Below are 15,866 nucleotides of genomic sequence, written 5' to 3'. Positions count from 1 at the left end.
AATCATTTTTACAATTAAAATGAGCATTCAAAATAGGCATGCAAATAATTTTTCTATACTTAAAGGTTGAGATTATTCTAAATCTTTGTTTATGAATACTTTTAAATATACATGGGATAGAGAGAGCATCTGTTTTGGCATATAGACATGGTGACCTCAAACTAGAAGGAGATACACAAGTGTAATCTTACCATGTGCTCAGAAGGGGAACCATTAATATCTATTGAATAATATTAATGATTACCATGCCAAGGGAAACATATTAGGCAACTAGTAGGTTGAATACTTTATACAGTTGACAGTCAAATTGTGAACTGATAATGTGTCAAGTCAGATTCAGGACATAGGCAACAAGATGAATAAGATTTGAGAGCAGACTGAAGAGAAGACCTATTAGGGCTCAAGTTTCCACAGGAATAGACTGATCACCAATGGATGGGTTCCTCCTGTTCTGAATATCTACGTGCCCCACCAGCTCTACTCTACCCTTTGATTTCTGCCCTGGGATACTAACAGTTATGAGTTACATCAATAGGCTCCCATGCTCTCTAGCTTCCCCTTGGGTTTAGTGAAATGAGAATCCTAGAAACAGACAGGAGAGAGAGGGAGCACCGTGAGCCCAGCATATTTATTCTCTTGGCATTCTCCCATTGAGGTCAGTTCAGGTTTCTTGTGTCCATTCAACTCTCTTGCCTGTAAAGGCAGCCTCTCTGCATAAAACACTTTCAGTAGTAGCACCAGGACTGGTTGCCTCACAAACTGGAATTATTCCTCCTTGTAAGTTACCATCTTTCACTGTCTTTGGGCCCGTAAGAGAGTGTGGAGGGCATGTATGGGAGTGAATTATAAGGATGTTTCAGCAAGGCAGGTGAAATTTAAGACTCAATGAACTAAATGCATTGACATGCGTATATTTACCTAGGACACAGTAGTTGATATGGCAGCTCAAGAACCTTGGATTAGCTAATAACAATCTGCTAGATTGGATAATTAAATTCTGGATTCAATAGTGGACTACAGTTAATGAGGTTAAAATGCTAGTATTTTCCTTGCATACACTGGAGCAATTATTACCAAAATTTAGTCCCTAGACCATCATCATCAGCCTAACCTGGGAACTTGTTATCATTATAAATTATTAGTTCCGGGGTAGCTGGAACTGTTTAATCAGAAACACTGGCGGCAGCACCCAGTAATATGTGTTTTAACAAATCCTCCAGGTGATTCTGATTCACACTGATGTTTAGAACCACTGCACTAGAGGAAAAAGGCCAAAGACCCAGGGAAATGGAAACACTGGTGCATCAATTATGTAAAATCTTAACTCTGTAGTGGCCGAACTCTGTAAACCAGCAAAGAATATGAAATGTGATGGATTTAGGTTCCCTAATGTCAATGGAAATAATGGGATCCTGGTGTGGTAGAGATGAAGTAGCAGCATTTAACTATCAAGTTCTGTGAAATTTCTCAAAAACCCAGGGATTGTAATGATAATCAGAGTGTTTTGACCTAAACCAAACTGTGGCAATGGCCACCTGATCACAGGGTCCTTAGAAATTCAGTAGATTGGCATCCTACTAAGTTGCTAGTTGATAATAAAGGTGGAAAAATTCTAAAACAATTAGAATCCTGATTTTAGTTACCACAGTGTGAATCCATGGCCTCTTCTCCAATTCCTCAGGGTCAGTCAGGTCAAAGACCTTCAAATGAGGGCAAACTGTGAACTTTTGAGGAGGGATCCTGCAATATGGTTACAGACTTATACCATAAACCTTTCCTCAGTTCTTCTCCAGCGAACCCTGCAGCCATTAGTCTGAGTAACTGTACTGGGGGATGAAAGATAGCTTTAGCTTCTGGGGATTAATAGTTACTTACCTGGAATTTGGGTTGATGCCTAGATACTTGAAAATGCCACTGTATTCCACTGGTAGAAGTATGGGTTTAGTAAAATCAGATGATAGATGGAGTCTTGGCTTTATTTTACAATATATTCATTTGAAATGTAGGATCATTCCGTGGTTATTTCACTGGCTGCAAAGTATATAGTGGGAATAGGCATATAAAGTAACTTACAAGATCTCCGCAATGGTTCCTTTTCCCATGGGGTAAGGACTATTATGGTAGAAAATGTGAAGGGGGAGATCCTTCAAAGATAACAAACCAAAAACCCTGAAGGAATTTGCAGATTAGTGCTGCCATCAGAATTTAGAGATGCAGAGGAAATGATTCCTATAACATTTCCATTTATTATGCTTGTTTGGCTGGTGCAAAAGCCAGATGGATGATGGAAAATGACAGTAAATTATTGCAAATAATCAGGATGTGATGCCAATTACAGGCATGATTTCAGATGTGGAATCTTTACTGAAGCAAAGCAACACAGATCCTGGATTCAAGTACGCAACTACTGACCTGTAGAATGTTTTCCCTTAACCTTCCAATCCGTAATGACTATCAGAAAGAGTGTATATTTCCATAGCATGTACAATAATATATTATTTACTGTATCACCTCAGGACTGAAAGCTCTCTTGCTCTAGGTCAAAATATAGTCCAAAGAGACTTTGATAATTATATCCCACAGACTATCACTTTGGCCCATTAGAGTGATGTTAACTGGTTAAATTATGTCAATTGGACCTACTGAGTGAGAAATAGCAAGCACCATAGATCAGTTCTTACCAAATTTCACTAGCAAAGGATATCTTTTAAAATTTTCAATTAAAAATTTTTAATTATTTTTAATTTCATCAAAGATTGACACTTTTCTCTACTTTTATTTTGAGTTCAAGGGTTACATGACATGTGCAAGTTTGTTACATGGGTAAATCAAATAACACTAAGGCCTGGTGTACAAATGATCCCATCACCAAGGTAGTGGGCATAGTACCCGATAAGTAGCCTTCCAACCTACGACCCCCTCCCACCCTCACCCTTCAAGCAGTCCCCAGTGTCTATTCTTCTCAACTTTGTGTCCATGTGTATTCAGTGTTTAGCTCCCACTTATAAGTAAGAACATGTGGTATTTGGTTTGTAAAATACAATAAACATAAAGTACTAGAAAAATATTTATGTACTTGGATATTGCAAGTATGTCATTATTTCTGTATGATTGTTTAAAAATGTCAATTTTCTTATTTATCTTATCGTAGACTAATGACAAACAGTTCATGAACTGACATGAATCCATTACTTTCAATAATACTGCCATAGATGCCTTAGTAAGACACGTGAATGCCAGAGAGTGGAAGATACATTACACAGAAGTTCAAGACCTGCCACATTAGGGAAGAGTCCAGTGGTCTAGGGTATGTTGGGAAAATTTATTCAAAATGAGGGACGAGTTGTTTTACCTTTTACCACCCACCCACCACACACACACACACACACACACACAATAGACATAATGCTTGGCAGACCTCTTTGGATTTGGAAGGCAACATATAATATATTTGGCATGCTGCTATGACAGCCTATTTGATGATCTGTAGAGCTTCTAATTTTAAGTGAGTGCTCGAAAAGAATGGGGTCTCCCTGAGTTCCAGGCTGCAGTGCAACATGCTTGACTATTAAGCCTTTATGAGCCAAAGGTCCTGAAGGTATGCAAAGTTTTGTGGGAGAAAGAGATGTTGTATTCAGCGTCTGGAAACTCCAATTGGAGAAAAATAGCACAGAATTCCTGGGTTTAAGAGAAAAGTCTTACCCTACTTCCATTAGAAAAGCAGCTCCTGCTTGGTCGGGCGCAGTGGCTCACGCTTGTAATCCCAGCACTTTGGGAGGCCGAGGCGGGTGGATCACGAGGTCAGGAGATCGAGACCATCCTGGTTAAGACGGTGAAACCCCGTCTCTACTAAAAATACAAAAAATTAGCCGGGCGCAGTGGCGGGCGCCTGTAGTCCCAGCTACTCGGGGGGCTGAGGCAGGAGAATGGCGTGAACCCGGGAGGCGGAGCTTGCAGTGAGCCGAGATTGCGCCACTGCACTCCGGGCTGGGCGAAAGAGCGAGACCCCGTCTCAAAAAAAAGAAAAGCAGCTCCTGCTTTATGAATGGGCCCTAGAAGAGATTGTATTGCTCATCATTAATTGGTGATATCTGATTCAGATAACCATGAATTTGGATGTGCACAGAAACTTTTCATTATAAAATAGAAGTGGTATATACCTGGCCTAAATATATTTGAAAGGCAACCTAAAAATTATGAGCAGATGATCCAGCAATCACACTTCCTGGTATTTAACCAAATTAGTTGAAAACTGATAGCCACATAAAACTTTGCCTACAGATGTTTATAGTAGCTTTATTCATAATTACCAAAACTTGGAAGCAACAAAAATGCCCCTCGTTAGGTTAATAGACAAATAAACTGTGGTACATCTGGACAATGGAATATTATTCTGTGCTCTAAAGAAATGAACTATCAAGTTGTGAAAAGACATGAAGGAACCTTGTATCCATATTACTGGGTGAAAGAAGCTAACCTAAAAAGGCTACATTACCGTATGATTACATTATGATATCTGGAAAAGGTAAGATTGTGAAGACAATAAAAAATTCAGTTGTTGTCAGTGGTTACAGAGGGGCAAGGGATGATTAGATGGAACACAGAGAATTTTTAGGGCAACGAAACCATTCTGTATGATATTATAATGGTGGATACATGCCATTATACATTTGTCAAAATCAGTAGAATGTACAACACCAAGAGTGAACCCTAATGTAAACTATGGATTTTGGGTAATGATGATTTGTCAATGAAGAATCATCAATTGTAACAAATGTACGACTCTGGTATGGAATATTGGTAGTGAGGGAGATTGTGTATGTATGGGAAAAAAGGTATATGAGAACTCTATACTTTCTGGTTAACTTTTCTGTGAACCTAAAATTACTCTAAAAATAGTCTATTAAAATTATGGACAATTATCTCAGGCTTTTATGTTACTTGATTATATTGTTTTATCACTTGCCCTCAACCACACCTATTACCCCATGAGGAGTTCCTCATGAGTAGCTAACGAGGAGGAGAAAATGTGGGCTTGATTTACCTATGCATATGCATGCTATGCCAATATGACCAAGAAGAAATGGTTGTGAAAATCAGTGGTGAAAGGAAACCCTTCCAGTTAGCAGAATATTTGGCAGTATATATGGTTTTACACATCAGTGAAAGGAAAGATAGCTTGACATATAGATCTAGCTCAATTAATGAGCAAAGGCTAACAGGCTGGTTAGGAAATTGGAAAGATCATAACTGGGAAATCAGTAAAAAGAAGTCATGGGAACGGGGGAAGGTACTTGGATGGAACTCTTAGAATGGTTCCTCTTACAATAGTGTAAACACATTCATAGCCCATGCAAATGCCAACCAAGGGGTATCCATATCAGAGGAGGCTCTCAATAATCACCTGGGCAAGATGACCTGTTCTTTCAATGAGTCAACCTTTCCCCAGTTACCTTGATGCTTATTCAATGGGTTAACGTACAATGTGTACATGGTGGCAGAGATAGAGACTATGTGTGGACTCAGCAATATGGTCTTTCCATTGCCAGAGCTAACTTGGCTACCACCTCTTCTGACTGCCCAACCTGCTAATAGCAAAGGCCAACGTTGAACTCCTAATATGGTATAATTTGCCATGCGTTAGCATGTGGCAGATTTATTATATTGGACCCCTTCCCTTATTGAGGAGAAAACTTTGTCCTTGATGCGATAGGTCAGCACAATTGTTCTTGAACTTATAGAATGCCTTTATCCATTGCCGTGGCATCCCACACAATATTATCTCTAACCATAGGACACATTTATAGTAATGAGTTCACACCCACAGAATTAACTGGTCTTATATGGCCTAGTAAAGATTAATTTGTTATTTGAAATAGAAAAAAAAAACCTGCAAGGTTAGGATGCTGTGGTAAACAATACAATATGTGGCTTAAACCATGTGGCCAATAAGTGGTGCAATTTCTTTCATAACAAAGAATTAAAGGGTAGGTGGCAGTGGCTCTTCTTACTAGTAAAGTTCATAACTTCTCTGAACAATTTTTTTTCCCATTTTCACAGTCTTGGTATGTTTGGAAATCCTAGTGTACAAGGGAAGAATGCTTCCACCAGATAAAAAGAAAAAAAGATCATGGGTTTGATGAGTAGGAAGCTGAGACTACCCCAGTGGCCTTTTTTTGAGCTCCTGATGCCACTAAATCAACAGGCACAGAAGGAAGTCACTGTATCGGACTAGGTAATTGGTTGTAATTTTAGGGGAAAATTGGGTTGTTGCTACACAATGGCACCAAGAGGATTATGTTTAAAATCCAAGTACTTCACTGCGGTGCCTCTTGTTATTTACTCCCTTGTCCAGTTGTCCTTGTGAACTGAAAACTGCAACAACCCAATAAAGGCAGGATCACAAGGACTCAGATCCATCAGGAATAAAGGTTGTTACACCCGAGTAGGTAAAGAACCCCATCCATCCAGGTGCTGGCAGTGGGTAAGGGGAGCATGGAATGGAGAGGAAAGGTAGCTATGGAAACCAATTTAGCTTCATGGACAGTTATAGAAGAGAAAGATGTAGCACTATGTTTTATGTTCCTTTTGCTCTCACCTTCCCATACCCCATCACTATTTTAATGAATAATGTCAGTGGTGGCTAATATTTTACTTGCAGTGTGATCAAACTGACATCACCTTGAGATGATATGAAACTTGTGTGACTTCATGAAACTTCTCGGCTGGAGACATAAAATATTCACTCAGTCGAAGGACAAGAATGAATGCTGACGTGCAAAAAGGGTGTGCAGTTCTGGGTATATATTTCATTTGCCCCTCCAGCTCCAGTCTATCCTTCTTTCACCTTCCCTGTGCCTGAGGAGGCTGACCTGTATAGATAACATCAATGAGATCCCATGACTTCTGATTTCCAATTGGGTTCAGCTAATGGGGAAGCAGGACAAAAGTTCAGAAGAAAGGGAGTGAACTCAGAGTATTTATTTGTTTAATGACAGCTCAGGTTGATTTGACTATGCTTAGCTCAAAGTGACCTTCTATACACAACTCTCTTTCTTAGTTTTAGTCTCTTTGGGCCTAAAAGTAGTGATAGCTCATTGTTACTAGTCCCAAGGTTACGGCACTCACTAGCCCTGTGGTTCTCCTATACTCTGCAAACACCTTTGTAAATAGCCCTTTTGTAAATAAACCCTTTTCAAATTATCTGGAGTGTGCCATCTGTTAAATGATTGGATCTCTGATTGATGCAATCTCCCAGAGAATGCTCTTGGTACAGCCTACTATCAGTGGCTGGGCAGGTACATGACAGATATTTCCAAGCAATTTTTTAAAGGGTTAATCTATACATGTGCATATATGGTTGTATGTTGGGGATAATCACATCTTGCCCTGCTAATTGATTGTAATGACTTCTAGAATATGATAGATAAAGATCTATGTGGTATTGCAAAAGATCATTGGACTCATAGAAATTATGTATATAGGATTCTTGGTTAGGTCCAGAAATACATGTCCATCAAGCAGGAGTAGTAACTGCTTAATGACCATAGTATGTCTTTTGTAAAGTCTCCATTTTTTTTTTGTTGATATTTATCTCTATTTTATCTTATTTGTATGTACTGGAACATTATTAAGATCATTTTGAGTTATACTAGCTCATGGATTTCCTCCACTGGTTTCCCCCTGTTCATTTGTAACAGATATAATAGGGCCTTAGCTGTGGTTCTTTACTTCGTATTATGTTTGTTGTATTGGTGAAATATTTATGTCAGTAAAGAGACTACAATAGAGAAAATATATTCTTGTGTATTATATCTGAATAGTGTCTAGATAAATTAATCCTGTGAAGGTTTGGGTAGCCGGTAAATGGGACACATCTTAAAAACAAATTTAGGTAAAGTAACTGAATGAAGATGGGAAGGTGGGTGGATGGATTGAAAATGAGATACCATATAGATAAATAAGTAATAAAGCTATTTGGGGACACTAAAGAAAAGCAGATTACAACGTCTTCTTTGAAGGGAGATAATCTGTATCTTTGATCTTTGTAAACAGCTTCTTAGAAAAGACATTTCAAAACACTAGAGTTCTTGAGTAAATCATTCAGAGTAGTAGCTTATTGGAAGGAAAATAAGCATATCCATGCTCTCCTTAAAACAATTTAAACTTGCCAAGTTTCTGAACACAAATCATACTCATGCTAGGTTGATGTTATCTGCACCTATCATAAAAATTGACGAAATTTCTCTATTAATTAATATTCGAACATTTTTACATCCAAGAAGTATAAATGCTCAATAGCCTTCTGTATAATCAGTATTTTTAAATCAGTGCAAATCGGATTAATGATGTCTGGCATATTTAAATAGGGAAGATTTTTTTCTCCTGGTTCTAGCAGAAATTCTATGGACTGCACTAGATTTTCTTTCTTTTTATCTTGATGTAAATGCTCTTAATACATGCTAAAGAATGGATGAACATTGAAAATATTATACAAAGTGAAAAAAGTGTCACAAAAAACCATAATTATATAATTCAATTTATATGAAATGTCCACAACAGGGAAATATACAGAGTCAGAAAGTATGTCAGTTTTTGCTTAAGGCTTGAGAGGATGGGTGGAGTGAGTAGGGAAGATAAAAGGTACAAGATTTCTTTTTGAGATTATTTACATGTTCTAACATTGTGGTTATATGGAATTCTTGGTTAGGTCCAGAAATATATGTCCATAAAGCAGGAGCAGTGACTGTTTAATCGCCGTAGTATGTCTTTTATTAAGTCTGATTATGTTTCCATGTATTTGTAAATACACTTAAAACCATTGAATTGCATAATTTAAAGAGGTAAATTTTATGGTGTATGAATTATATCTCAATTCAGCTGTTCTAAAACGTAAGGCAAGGAGCTTACACACATCTAGTATACTATATTCATTCAGTTTCCTTTCTCCCAAGTCTTGTTCAACTAATTCAATTTAATGAAAATTAGGAGACACCCATCATATGCAAAACACCATGTATTATCATTGTTAGAGATAAAAGATGAAGCAGGCACTACTTTTAAAAAAGTTAAAATGCAGCATAGGAGGTGGCGATATCATAATAATGTAATCATCATTATTATGTCATATGTGATAATGATGATAATTGGAGGTGGAGGATGAAAAAACACATTTATTGAGCATTTACTATGTGTCAGGAATGTTTAAATACTTTAAATGTTATTTTATCTTATTTTCATAACAATCCTAGATATAGGTACTGATGTGGTTTAGATGTCTGTCCCCTCCAAATCTCGTATTGAAAAGTGTTTCCCAATATTGGAGGTAGGGCCTAGTGGGAGGTGATTGGATCATGGGGGTGGATCCTTCATGAATGGTTTAGTAACGTCTCCGTCTCCTAGGTGACAAGTGAGTTCTCACTCAGTTAGTTCACAAGAGATCTGGTTGTTTAAAAGTCTGGGACATCTCCCCCTGCCCTTGTTGCCTATCTCACCATGTAAGGTGCCTACTCCTGCTTCACCATCAACCACGAGTGTGAGCTTCCTGAGGCCTTCACCGGAAGCTGAGCAGATGCTGGTGCCATGCTGCACAGCCTGTAGAACCGTGAGCCAATTAAACCTCTTCTCTTTACAAATTACCCAGCCTCGGGTATTTCTTTATAGCAATGCAAAAATGGTTTAATACAGATACCATTTTCTCTGATTTTGTATATGAAGAAATTGTGTCATAGAGGTGGTGAAATAACTTATTTTGGGTCACATGTCAAGAAATGGCAGAATGAAAATTTCAACCTAGTGCTGAGCTGAGAGCTGAGGCTCATAATACAAAGAGTCCATGAGTCTACAAAATACATAATATAAAGCAAATTAAACTTAAGTGGCATGAAGAGTCAAGAAAAAGTGCTAGAGCCATATGATGAAAGAACACACCTTGTTTGCAGCTCAGGCAGGAATGAGAAAGTCAGTTCAACTTTAAATTACATAGGTGATTTTGAATGATTGTCTATATTTTCATGAGACATGATGTAGTTACAAACCTACATCTTAGATTAAATATGTCTTTTTTGTAAAATAAATAGGGCCAAACAGAAATGACTACAGAAACGTCACAATGTCAAATGAAACTTTTCTTCAAAATAAATTTATAATTATCAAGAGAGTTGTCACAAGATTAAAAACAAGAACTCTAAATTTTCTTGTTTCCTTATCTCCAATCTAAATCTTCACCTGAAGCCTGAGATGTTTCAAATTCCTTTTGTGATCAAAATTAAATTGTGAATCTAGAGTGAATCGATTTTTCACATCTCCCATCTTCTTTCTTATTTACTTTCTCACTGCTGCCCTTTCCATAGCCAAAGCGAGTTGCATGTTATATCTAAAGCTATACTCCTTACTAAGCACATAGGCAGATCACTAATAACAACTTTAGTGCTTTTCAAATAGGGACAAAATTACGTTGCTTTTAATTTAAAAGCAACATATTAATGTTCAACTAAATCTATTCAGTCTATTATCCTCCATATTTCTATGGCACTTTTCTCTGCTGTAAGTTCTATAATTAATATAAAAAATAGCATTCCTCTTCTTCATCAAGTCCTCATGAATACTTTTAAAATTTCCTTCTCAAAAACTTTACCGGAACTTTTTTACTACAATCAACAGAATAATGTAGTTTTATTTCCTAGGCAGCATTTCTGATAAGCATGAAACATGGTAGACCACTCTCTCCCTCAATCATTACATAAAAACCAATGCAAATATATGAGTATTTCCTTCTACTATGGCATAATAATCACTTCTGAGTCAATCTGTAGACTACAGAAGAATGTGATAGAATAAGGTGAGTTATTTTATGTAAATAATGAAATAGATGTTCTAGAGTTCTGTGTTATTGGTCAGATTAGGTTAGGTGATTCCGCAGTAATAAAAAGACCCCAAATCACAGTGGTTTAACACATAACAGTTTATTTCTTACACTTAAAAAGTTTACTGCAAGTCCATCAGCACTCCAGTCAGGTCCCTTCTAAACAGCGACCTAAGGACCCAGGTTGCATCCGTCTTGTAAGTATGCCATTTGGAACATCTTGCTTTCAGGTCACCATGACAGGCAAAAGAAAACTGGAGGGTCATGCAGAACTTTTTACAGTCCAACATGGAAATAGAAAATCACTTCTGTTTACAGTCCCTCTGCTTGAAGTAGTCAAATGTCATTGCTTAACTACAAGAGGTTTGGAAGTGAACGGGAGCAGATAGATATATGATGAGCTGTAAATGCTTTTGCCATATTCTACAAATAATATAAGCTTATAAAAAGCATTTTAATGAACAATTCTGAAAAACTCTATATGGATACAAAATATCCCATAAATGTAATAGTTTTATCAGCATAAACATATATTTTTAGGAAAAAGCTAAAGTTTTGAAGCTCCAAGGTAATCTAACATGGCATCACTATAATGTTCCAAGAACTTTAATGAGAGATTCCAGTATTTCCAATGCAAAAAATTTGGCAGCCAACACGTTATTGTAGATGTTTTTTAGCTTTATAATTTTACTTGTGATTGAAGGTAGCTGAGATAAAATCTGCTATTTAAAAACAATAGCTATTGAGCTTTTCATCATGCCAAAATACTTTGTACCTATTACATTACAATTAGCACATCCTCCATCACAGGTGGTTTTTGAGACACAAATTTATAATTTATGTTACTCTGATATATAAAAATGTAAAGTAAAAATATTTTTTCACTTATTTTTACACTAGTGGTAAAAGTGAGTCAGCAACAGATACAAGGCACCAAATTGTAGGAAAATATGGGCACAGGAAGATCAATGATGTCATTATCACCTACATTTAACTTCTATATAAATTCAATATTAATGCTTAAGACAACAATCTTTTCAACAACAATCTTACTAAGATTTTGGCAGTAGTTTCATGTAACACACGGCGTACTAGAGGTCTGGCACTCAACTTGCTTACAGTAACCAGCTTCAATATGAAGGCATTACATATTTTTTTAAAAAAACCTTTTCACATGCTAAATATTTTGGCAAGGGTGCAATTAAACACAGTAATGAAATTAATATAGCAAGGTTAAGAAACTAAAAACTTGAAACTTATATCCTAAGCATAAATCATATCTTAAAAAAGGATCATCAGTTATATAGAATATGGTCAGATAATTAAAACTTAACAGTATAAAACATGCAAAAAAATTTCAGAATATTTCTTAATCAAACAACATCAGGGTCTGTTTAGAATGGTTCCCATACAAAATGGGTATAAAGTTATTTCAAATCATGTAATATTGTAATACTAAATATTATTCAGTACTGTACAGTAAACAGTGCTGAAGAAGAGGTAAATTTCATAGATACGGGGGCTTACTTATGCTGTAAACTTCTGTCCTTCTTGTTCACTTGAAGCAGCATACAACACCCCAGAATTTCATAAAGTAAGAAAAGGACGGCTGCTGCTCTGGCAAAAATAGGATGTGTAAGAGTCAAAGGCACACTATTCAGCTAGCCACAGTGATTAGCAAACACTTGCCCTTCCCACCCCACATGCTCTTTCCCCATGTAAACAAAGATTCATTAAAGAAAAAAGGAAAATGAACTAAACTTATTTACAAAAGCAAGGAATTTGAGACATCAATATTAAGTCCTTGCATCAAAAATACCAACTACAATTGTCTGGAAATTACATTTATGTTTCATCTATGGTGATATTTCAAAGATGTATTCGAATTAGATACATTTAATCTTAGATACACTTTTTTTGTCAAAGTTATTCATTATCTAACACATTTTACTTTAATTTCAAACATTTTATTCACTGGTATGACAACAGAATTTTAGCTCTCAGAGGAATTAACCATTGGAAGGAAGGACAAGCAAACAAAAATGTATATTGAAGTTGCCAGCAGCCACTATGCCCCTTTCTGGCACAGTGGGATTTGATAGGCAACTCAAAGTACAGAAATAATTCTACTAACACAGGGGAACTTGACAAACTCATTCTTGCTTTTTTTCTTGATGTTACCTTGACTTGTGACTTGATCCAGACTTCTTTTTCTTCTTCTTACTATGCTTCTTGTGCTGTTTCTTCTTCTTCTTCTTTACTTTTTCCTTTGCTTGTTCTCGCTCTTCACACCTTCTCTTCTTTTTTGCTTGCACATCCTCTTCATAATCTGATTCAGATGAGGACTCAGATGATAAAGGTTTATCATCAGGATGACTTTTCTTTCTTTTTTTGCTGAGGCTTCTTATATCCTTTTCTTTCTCTGTTTCATCCTTTGACTTCTTTTTCTTTTTTACAGACTCCTTGCTCTCAGATTCTGATTCATACGTAGAGCTTTGGGATGATTTGTATGAACGGTTCTTCTTTTTCTTTCTCCTTTTTCCTTGTTTCTTTTCCTCATCCTCAGAATCTGAAGAACTGCTTGAAGAATCAGAGCTTGATGAAGAAGATGAAGACCGACAAGATTTCTTCTTTTTCTTTCTCTTTCTTTCTCTTTTTTTAGATGAGCTCTCATTTCCACTTAATAATTTCTCTCTGCTTTTTTCAAGTTCTTTCTTCCAATTTTCATTCATTTTTTCTTCAAATTCAGCTAATGCTTTTGAGCCTGTTTTTTTATTTTCTAATTGTTTCTTTACTTCTTCCCAGGTGGGTCTTGGTCGATTTAGATAATCTTGGATTGTTGGGCCCACAGATTGAGTTGGGCCTCTCCATCTGGCCATTGCTATAGGATTCATATAGGCTACCCGATTATCCCGCTTCCCCATGGTGCCTGACGTTTCTAAGGGCAGACTCTCAGCTGTCAAGGAGAACAAAGATAGATGCTCTCCTTAAATTCTTTATCTAGTGAAATATCAAGCAAGCTCCATTCTGTAAGAGAAGCAGATGGAATGATTACAAATCACCTTTAATATAAAGACAAATAAACATATAAGCTTAATTGTTCACTGCCTATCACACGGTACAGTAGAAATTTCCAAAATCTTATACCATGAGAACAAACAATATACACATTTTAAAATTTTACATATTACAGACACTGTGGTATAAACTAAAAGTGTTTTATATACCTCATGTAAGATTCTGACAGATACCTAAAATATTTAATAGCCATTTTCTCTTACATTGTATGATACTTACCTTTTTCCTTTCTTTCATTCCTGCTTTATATAGTATATAGAGATAAATTTATATAACTAAAATCTGTACCAGACAGACCTTCACCAACTCAAGAAAGTGCAACACAACCCTCTCCACTCCTTTTGACAGAAGCCCAGGAGTCATAACTGAAAAATCCTTCTCCCTCAACTGTCAAATCCAATACATTACTAAATCCTGATATTTAAACCTCCACAATAGGCCTCATATCCATTCACTTGTCTCCAAATATACTGTCATCAACTTAGCCCAGGCCCCTATCATCTCTCGCTTGGGCTATTAATCTCTAGTACCTAGTAGGTGTTTATTCTCTGTCAAGGACTGCTTAGTGTTTGCAATGGATTATCTCATTCAATCTCAAGGCCAAACCCATGAAGTTGATCCTATCGTTGTCTCTATTTCAGATACACTGAGGCTTAGAGAATTCGAGTAAAACTCAAAATTTGAACATGAAGTAACATGGCTAATAAATGGCATATCCAGGATTTAAACAAAGGCAGCCTGATTCCAAACTGCACAAATAAGGCAACACCAAATTGTCTCCTTACATCAACCTCTTAATAGGTAGCATTTTTCCAACCTTACTCCCTTTTATTCTAGTCCCACACTGTAAACACAAGGATCTTAAAAAACTCCAGTGGCTTTACATTTTAATGAAAAACAAATCCAATCTCCTATAAGGTCCTATATGATCTGCCCTACTTCTGTCTCTTACTTTTGTCTTGTTTCACTCACCCTTTTTCTCAATTCTTTTCATTTGGTTCCTGGAACATGCTGAATTATAGGCTTAGCCAGCATGGCCAATTCCACCTCATCCTTCAGGTTTCAGCTTAAATGTCAATTCCTCAGAAAGTCAACCATTAGGTTAAACTATGTAAAACTATTTTATGGGACACAAACAGCTTAAAGATCAACAACTTTTTATGGCTCAACCTTATACTAAAGTGGTTTGCCTCTCTGTCTACCCTTCATCCTCATTTTTCTGTATGATAGTTCATTGTTTATTTTATTCATAGCATTTATGAAATTGGTAATTATTTTATTTGTGATTATTGCATTATACATGTGTATCCACTGCTAAATGTAAGACCAAGGAGGGTAAAGGTCATGTGTGGCCTATCTTATTAACCATGGTGTTCCCATTACATGACATAGAATCTGATCCATATTAAGCACTCAATAAATATTTTCTTAATAATAAACAAATAAATAAATGCATGGATGGATGGATGGGTAATTCTGAGAGCAAGGAGGATTCAGAGGGAGTGTCCTGGAGATGGTGATGTCTGTATAAGGTCTTAAGGAATGAACAGGCATTTACCCAGAAAATGAAGAAATTAAGGACAATCTTGGCAGAGGAAACATGAGAAAAGAGCAGCAGGTATTTAGAGTTGATGGAACCTAAAGATCAAGAGGGCAGGGGGAAGGAGGTAAGTTTGCAGAGATAAAAAGAAGCCTAAATATGGAAGCCCTCTTAGGTCATTTGAAAATCTTGAATTTTGTCCTCCAGCTGATAGAGAGCCAATAAAGTCTTTTATACAGAAGAGAAAGACGATCAGACATATTATAGATTTTTCTATCAATCTCCATCTTAAATCTGATCCTTTAAGTCAACCTAACATACCTACCCATCATAAGCTCAATGCTATAGACATTTCAGTGACTCTTGGTGATAGTTTCCAACATC

At 36.6% G+C, this 15,866-nt stretch overlaps 1 protein-coding gene and 1 long non-coding RNA gene across 7 annotated transcripts in view; one reads left to right on the top strand and one right to left on the bottom strand.

Annotated features, from left to right (window-relative positions):
• LOC134735993 (uncharacterized) overlaps positions 1-15,866 on the top strand; it is a 606,060-nt gene that overhangs the window by 454,131 nt on the left and 136,063 nt on the right. The gene's annotated exons all lie outside the window — the stretch shown is intronic.
• Positions 10,949-15,866, bottom strand: part of FAM133A (family with sequence similarity 133 member A) — a 38,866-nt gene continuing 33,948 nt past the window's right edge. For 3 of the 5 annotated variants that reach the window (XM_063634665.1, XM_063634666.1, XM_063634667.1), the window contains one exon: positions 10,956-13,891. In XM_063634665.1, coding sequence (XP_063490735.1) covers positions 13,042-13,788 — 747 coding nt within the window. In that variant the 5' untranslated portion in view covers positions 13,789-13,891 and the 3' untranslated portion in view covers positions 10,956-13,041. Of the gene's footprint in view, positions 13,892-15,866 lie in introns of all 5 variants that reach the window. The other 2 variants (XM_063634664.1, XM_055268932.2) reach the window with 1 other exon arrangement.

Source organism: Symphalangus syndactylus, chromosome X (assembly GCF_028878055.3).
Source record: "Symphalangus syndactylus isolate Jambi chromosome X, NHGRI_mSymSyn1-v2.1_pri, whole genome shotgun sequence".
NCBI classification, from domain to species: Eukaryota; Metazoa; Chordata; class Mammalia; order Primates; family Hylobatidae; genus Symphalangus; species Symphalangus syndactylus.
Note: the sequence above shows the minus strand (reverse complement) of the source record. Positions and strands in the feature narration are given on the sequence as shown.